General features: G+C 45.3%; 1 protein-coding gene across 3 annotated transcripts in view; it reads left to right on the top strand.

The window, feature by feature from the left end:
- UTP4 (UTP4 small subunit processome component) overlaps positions 1 to 5,275 on the top strand; it is a 30,407-nt gene extending 25,132 nt beyond the window's left edge. For 2 of the 3 annotated variants that reach the window (XM_051847225.2, XM_070062639.1), the window contains exons 14-17: positions 290 to 385; positions 2,540 to 2,725; positions 4,106 to 4,216; positions 5,073 to 5,275. In XM_051847225.2, coding sequence (XP_051703185.1) covers positions 290 to 385; positions 2,540 to 2,725; positions 4,106 to 4,216; positions 5,073 to 5,189 — 510 coding nt within the window. In that variant the 3' untranslated portion in view covers positions 5,190 to 5,275. The remainder of the gene's footprint in view (positions 1 to 289; positions 386 to 2,539; positions 2,726 to 4,105; positions 4,217 to 5,072) is intronic. The other variant, XM_051847226.2, reaches the window with a different exon arrangement.
- Positions 5,276 to 7,482: the final 2,207 nt, after the last annotated feature.

Here is a 7,482-nt window from a genome sequence, read left to right on the forward strand (position 1 = left end):
TATTAATTTCTTTGAAACTCAGTTTAGTGCTTCAGGTTCCCTGTCCAGTGATGTATTTATTAACAATTCACACAGACAAATATACTCAGAGTTCTCTAAAAGTGTTATCAGGTTTGTTTTTGTTTTTGCTTTTTAATGAAATTGGAGTTTCTTTGGGAAATATCTGTAGTTTGTACAGACTAATGCAGAATCCTTTCAAGTTCCAATGACCAGTGTTTAAAACACCTGAGTTCATTCTTTCTTGTGGAAAGTTTCTCAAGTTGCCCTGGCACCTGTTGTTTGCCCCTAGCTTCATTGCACAGTTCCTGCGTACAATTTTCCAGTGACTGCCATGGCCATTGCCCCCAATACCAACAACCTTGTCATTGCTCATTCTGACCAGCAGGTAAGAGAGATTCCAGTGCTTTCTAATCCCTTCCTACCGAGTACCTGGAAGGTGGAATGATGGACAATTTAGAGGAGTTTATCTTTGAAGGTCTTAGAGGATAATAGGGGTAGTGGTCTCCTGTGTCAAGGAAAGCTTCTGTATTTAGCCTGTGCTCCTTGTAGACAAAGAATGTTTATTGGTTTGAAGGGGCACAGTTTGAAAGGTGGGAAGCACTAGGATTCTAGAGTAAAGAAGTACAAGAGGGTGGGGAATTTTGAAGTACTTGTTTCACAAATTGTTTTAGGCTGTAGATGACATGGGCTGCAGCAGTAAAACTGGATATAGGATGGAATAAGGTTTTGAGAGTTGAAAATGACTAGAAGGTCGTGTGATTCACCTTCACTTTAATGCATAAGGGAATGAAGCCCAAGTAAAATCAGGTACCTGATCTTAGCTAGAATAAGGAGAAGATTGTAACTGCAAGGAGTTCCTTACAGTACCTGGCTGTAGAACACAGGAAATTTATCAGTGCTGATAGATCCTTACCTGCAAAACTGGGATCCGAACCATTGGAAAGATGAAGTGTAATCTGGGAAGCATTTAAGTAGACTGCTAGGCAAATGCTGTTTACTCTCCCTACATGCACACTTACACATATTCTATCCAATAAATGAAGTCTGTCACTTCAGCTTCATAGATTTGAGTTCTTGATCAGTGACTGAAAGATTAGGTAAGGCACATTCTTGCCTTTGTCCCACATAATGATAATGTCCACCTGACAGCTTGTATTGGCAATGGTCTCTTAAATGCTTTTGCCATCAAAATGGAAAGAAATGTTTATTTTTTTTCTAAAGATTTATTATTTGAAAGGCAGAGTTCGAGAGAGGTCATTCTCCCTGAATGACTGCAATGGCTGGAGTTGGGCCAATCCAAAGCCAGGAGTTAGGAGCTTCTTCCAGGTCTCCTACACAGGTGAAGGAGCGCAAGCACTTGGGCCATCTCTACTGCTTTCCCAGGACACAGCAGAGAGCTGGATCGGAAGTGGAGCAGCCGGGACTAGAACTGGTGCTTATGTGGATGTGCAAAGATGAAAGAGGCGGGGCCAGCATAGCCATAACGGAGTTTGTCTACTTCCAATCCAGCTTCCTGCTAATGGCATCTGGGAAGGCAGTCCAACTACTCGAGTCCCTGCCACCACATGGGAGACCCAAATGGAGTTTCTGGCTCCTGGCTTCAGACTGGCCCCGTCCAGCATTTGGGGAGTGAACCAAGGGATGGAAGATCTGTGTCTCTCTCTTTTACCAATATGGAGTGGCATGGCATAAATCAGTTTAACTTTTTTCGAGGACATTTTGGCAATATCTTCAAAAATCTTAAATACATATAGTCTTAGGTACAAAAGTTCTAGTTCCAAGATTTCTTGCTACAAACATGCTTTTAGTTGTACAAAAATATATTTAAACAGAGATAATTCATTGCAGCCTTGTTTATAGCAGCCGAAGATTATAAACAACCTAATGTCCATTTAAAAGGCTAGATAAACAAGTCATGATGAATTCATAGAGTAGATTATTATGTGTTTTTTCAAGGGGGCATGATTGAGCTGTATATATGTACTGATATGGGCCAGTCTCTGTGGTATTATGCTAAATAAGAAAAGCAGGATAAAGAACATTGATAGGTTTTTTGTCTGAAAAGATGTAAGCTAGAAATTAAAACCTACTCTTCACAAACTTTATTTTTATTTGAAAGGAAGAAAGATCTCCCATCTAACTGGTTAACTCTCTTTCCCAAATTCCCATAACAGCCAGGGCTGGGCCAGGAAGCAGCTAGGAGCCTTTAATGCAATCCAGGACCCATTTGCTTGTGCTATCACCTGTTGCCTCCCAGGGTGTGCATTAGCAGACTCAAGCCCTGGCACTCTGACATGGGATGTGGGCATCTTCACCCACCTTGAAGGTGACTCTAGCTTTGGGGAGGAGAGGGCAAGATGGCAGAGTGACTTTAATTGTTCTGTAATTTACTTTTTTATTAAAAAAAAAAAAGAAAGCCTAGATTGAATGTGACCTAGTCAGGGTTTGTGTAGATAGTTTGTGGTTAGGAATGAGGGATCCCACGCTGTTCTTTCTGGGTACCCACTTGCATTTCCTGTGTCTTAACACCCTTCCCCAGGTATTCGAGTACAGCATCCCAGGCAAACAATATACAGAGTGGAGCCGGACTGTCCAGAAGCAGGGGTTTCACCACCTTTGGCTCCAAAGGGATACTCCCATTACACACATCAGTTTTCATCCCAAGAGGCCAATGCACATCCTTCTCCATGATGCCTACATGTTCTGTATCATTGACAAGTCCTTGGTGAGTTCTGACTGCCTGACTGATTCTTCTTGGAAGTTCTGAAAGCTACAGGTAAAAGAAGATAAAAGCAAGAAGAATTAGAATCAAGGTTCTTTGTGCATTCTTTGGAGGATGGGCGCTTTTGTTGTACAGATTTATTCGTTTGTGTTTCCATCCTTGGAGACTCACAGTGAGGGACTGGCCTTTGTGTACTGGGTTTTGCTGATTTGATTGTTTTCTCTGCTTTGCTAATCAGCATGTACATTTAAGTAGGAAACGGATTAAGTGAGGGTACTGAAAGTGACTGACCCTTGAGGGAATACTGTTGATTTGGTCAACTTTGAATCCAGGGGTGACTGGAAAATGTGGTTTGGTGACAGGAAGCACAGGCTGAGGTTTTGACCACTGTGTCCCCTTGGCTGGAGACAGTAAGACACAATCTGCAGGCTGGAGGAGTTGGTCTTAATGTCTTGAAAAGAGTCCAACTAGGAAAATTCCGTTCTTCATGGCTATGATTTAGGTGGGATGTAAGCGTTTCCTTCAGTTTGAGATTTCTGCCTCTTTGCCACATGCTGTTTCGATTCATCCTAAGTGTATTTGTCCTTCTCACCTGTCCTGTCCTGGGAGCCATGTCTGCACTGCACGTGGGCTTAGATTATATCCAGCACCCAGTGTTTTGGTCTCTGTGAAGGCAGAGGTGGGAGGCGCATGGGGAAAAGCAGCAGATGGCACCAAAGGCGGTGTGCCCGGGGATGTGTCACTGAAACTCATCTCATGGGCCTGCGAGCTCTGGGTGTGGGAAGCAGAGCTGGCTGACAAGTGCCTTCTGTGAGATGAGTGATAGAGGAAGGGCCCCTCCCACTCACTTGCTTCTTTGTAACTCAGCCCAGCTTGCTTTTTCTCCAGCACTGGTGATTAAGTCCAACACTTCCTCATTCCTGGCAGCGCGTTTTCCCCAGGAAGTCAGAGGTGAAGTATCATTTGTTTGGCCAGAGGCCATCTCTCGAGTCAGCACCAGGGATGGTTTTGTTGAGGCTGCACCTGGGGAGAACTTTAGTCACTTGGCCGGTATGCAGTCTGGTTGGGAGAGAGTCTACAAAGCACAGAGCCTGCGTGGGCCAAACTGTGCACATGCTGGTTTGCTCCATTCTGACCACGTGCTTCTGATGAGACTGGCTGGCAGCCCTTTGGTCTCAGGCAGAGAGGACCAAGCTCTCTTTGGCCTTTTTCTTCCACTCTCTACTGTGTGGCTGGAGGAGTAGGGGCAGCTCTTCCAGGAGTGGAGAAAGCCAGGGAGGCAGTGAATCTATAACGTGACGCATGAAAAACTGTTGTAGTGCTTTGCTCTGTAGAAGCTCCATAAATAAAAGTAACATTTTAAACAGTCTGTCTCTTTTTTAGCCTCTTCCAAATGACAAAACCTTACTCTACAATCCACTTCCTCCCAAGAGTGAATCAGATGTCGTCCGGAGACGCACAGCCCATGCCTTCAAAATTTCTAAGATATACAAGGTAAAACATTACTGTGTTCTTGACCATTGGTTCCCTGTGCTGGTAACAAAATTGTAGTACATTCCTCGATAGGAAGACAAGACCGGCAGAGAATCTGGTTTAGGAGAGATAAGTGACCTTTCCGAGGCTTTTTGTCGCTCTGGTCTGTGTTTCATCTCTGCCTTAGTAGGTTCGAGGCAGTCATATTGCACTTAACCACAGTGAAGCGCATAGAGAAAGATGATGTTGGTGCTCAGGTGGGATCTTTGTTGGTAGGAAAGCTGGCTTTTAAATCTCATTTGCATTTGGAGAATGTTCCACAAGGTAAATTTCAAGCAAACAGAAGTCATTGAATTTATTACAAGTCTCTTCCTTCCTGTGCTAGATTTTTCACTGTATATAAAACAAATATACACTGAGCTTGTGGTACTGGCAGCTATTTGGGTCAACTCAGAGCAGGCACACTTAGCAGGCTGGAGTCCCTTCAGGTCATGGAACATTTTCTCATGGGTCTGCAAGAATTTTTAAGAGGTGGGGTTCTGTAAATTATTCAGGTACAATTAGCTTCTTGATGCGTTTGTGACTTGGCAGTTGGCAGCAATTTCGTTTGTAAAGCCCTTGGTTTGCATTGATCCCCAAGAAATAAGAGATTATAGATTTTCTGTCCAGAGAAACATGAGAAATCCTGCTGATGTCTTTCATGAGTGTACTCAGTTAAGAGCTCCTAACCTTCCAACATTTGGAGTCCTGAGACAGGACATACTGTCAGATTTGGGTCACTCGAGTCCTGAACTAGGCCAGCCTTTTAGCTCCAGTTACTCTGCTCAGGATTAGCCCCTGAGCCTAACTCCCAGTGGAATGGTTATCATCCCTGCAGCCTCTGCTCTTCATGGATCTTCTGGATGAAGGAACACTCGTGGCAGTCGAGCGGCCCCTGGACGACATCATCGCTCAGCTCCCACCACCCATCAAAAAGAAGAAATTTGGAACCTAAAAGAGGGCCCTGTCTTGTGTCCTTCCTTGAACTGTCTGCCCTGTTTCTTATCACAAATCATGCTAATAAAACAAAGTTATTCTTTAGGACTAGTCATTATAAGTGCTATCTTCCAAAATACTGAATAATAATTTCCCTTCCTTGGAGCAAAGTGGAAGGAAACCTTGAGGTATTTGCAGTTGGGATAATGTTCTGAGCAGCTGCTAGCCCATCCAACTTTTTCAGGGTCCTGTTTGTACTTTAGACCACAGTCTGAAAAAGTGATTTTACTTTTTGTGGGGGGGAATTAAGATTTATTGATGTATTTGAAAGGCAAAGTTACAGAAAGACAGCAAGGTCCTTCCTCTGTTAGTTTACTCCCCAGATGGTTGCAACAGCAGAGGCTGGTCTGGGCTCAAGCCGGGAGCCTCCTCCAGATCTCCCACATGGATGCAAGGGCCCAAGCACCTCTGCCATCTTTTGCTGCTTTCCCAGACCATTAGCAGGGAGCTGGATCAGAAGCGGATCAACCCGGAATCAAACCAGCACCCATATGGGGTGCCGGCATCACAGGCTTTGGCTTAACCCGCTACACCACAACAGCCCCTGATTTTACCCTCTGTTCCCTTAGAAGTGCCTAAGACATCAGTGCGCTGATGACCTTCACTGCCAGCCTACAGCCAATGCAGAGATGTGGAAACCGGCCCTGTCTGGCCCTGGAGGGCTGGGAACCGTGCTTACTTACTCAAGAGCCGGTCCTCTAGGAGGCGTTAACAGCCTTAAGGCTCAAGGAATTCCCATACAGCAGTATAAGGGAGTGCAGCATCTAGAAGATAGATGCCTTTGACCTTTCACAGTCAGCTGTTAGTTTTATTTGAAGAAAGGAAAATTGGGCCTTGGGATATCAGCCCTGCAAGCAGTCTCTTCAGCTGTTGTATGGCAGTTTCTAAAGGTAAGAAAACGGGTGACAGGGAGTTTGCAGGGGCAGGTGAGAGTAGGGGATGGAGATGGGTGCCAGGTGCCCAGCGTATATTTCACTTCCGCTGTTCTCTTCTGTCTTCTTTGACATTGCTGTTCCCCTAGTGTTCTCAACCAATTCGTTTTTTTGTTTTGTTTTGTTTTGTTTTTTTTGACAGGCAGAGTGGACAGTGAGAGAGAGACAGAGAGAGAAAGGTCTTCCTTTTGCCGTTGGTTCACCCTCCAATGGCCGCCGCTGCAGCCGGCGCACCGCGCTGATCCGATGGCAGGAGCCAGGAGCCAGGTGCTTTTCCTGGTCTCCCATGGGGTGCAGGGCCCAAGCACCTGGGCCATCCTCCACTGCACTCCCTGACCATAGCAGAGAGCTGGCCTGGAAGAGGGGCAACCGGGACAGAATCCGGCGCCCCAACCGGGACTAGAACCCGGTGTGCCGGCGCCGCAAGGTGGAGGATTAGCCTATTGAGCCACGGCGCCGGCCAACCAATTCGTTTTAATGTGATCTTTAAATAAGAAAGTGAAAACTACAGTTAACCTGAACTGAGCAGGTAGATTTCTTCCCATCTCAGCAGCTGTATTCTGTTGCACCTCTGCGGAAACCCAGCGTGTGTGGTTTTGTTTGTCTGCATAGGGGACGGACATAGGAGCTATGGACAGAAATGTGTGGGTTCTGGCGACTCGTGAGTGAGTACAATGCTGATGAAGAGCAATTTTGCTGAGATAACCCCACCCTCCAATCTGGAAAGGGAAATAAATGAGAGAATTTAATGTAGCTGCCTGGGAGGAGAAGCAACAAAGAGATCATAAGAAATGAAGAGAGCCCAGTAATTTATAACGTGAAGCACAGTCTCAGTTTTGATAAGAGGGAACTGATACAACCAGGTTTATAATGGACACCGCTTCTCTTGGGCCCCACCTGTTGTGGTTTTGTAGTGATGGGAGTGATTGGAACAACCAACTGCAGCCTTTCAGGTCATCTGTGTAAAGTAACTTTCCATTTCCTGGACTAAGTTTCCTTCTGTAAATGAGAAACAGGCTCCCTCTCAGTCTGCATTAGGCTAGACCATTAATGACCTTTACAGCAGGCTGGACAGTGCTGACCCTTCCGAGAAATTGTTTAGGTCCCTTCTTTGTGTGGTTGAAAGCAAAGTTCAAGTCCCTAGTCTACACTGAAGGTTCATGACCAGAGGGAGGCTAGGATGCCTTAAATATTAACTCACTTGCTTTTCCTTCTCCGTAGTGCTGTAAATCCAGAGGCTCCTTATTAACTGGTGCCCAGTTTATGACTTAACCCTAAACCTATCCTAAAACCTCATGGATTGTGGAGACAGGGCTCACA

This window comes from Oryctolagus cuniculus, chromosome 18, assembly GCF_964237555.1.
Source record: "Oryctolagus cuniculus chromosome 18, mOryCun1.1, whole genome shotgun sequence".
Lineage (NCBI taxonomy): Eukaryota > Metazoa > Chordata > Mammalia > Lagomorpha > Leporidae > Oryctolagus > Oryctolagus cuniculus.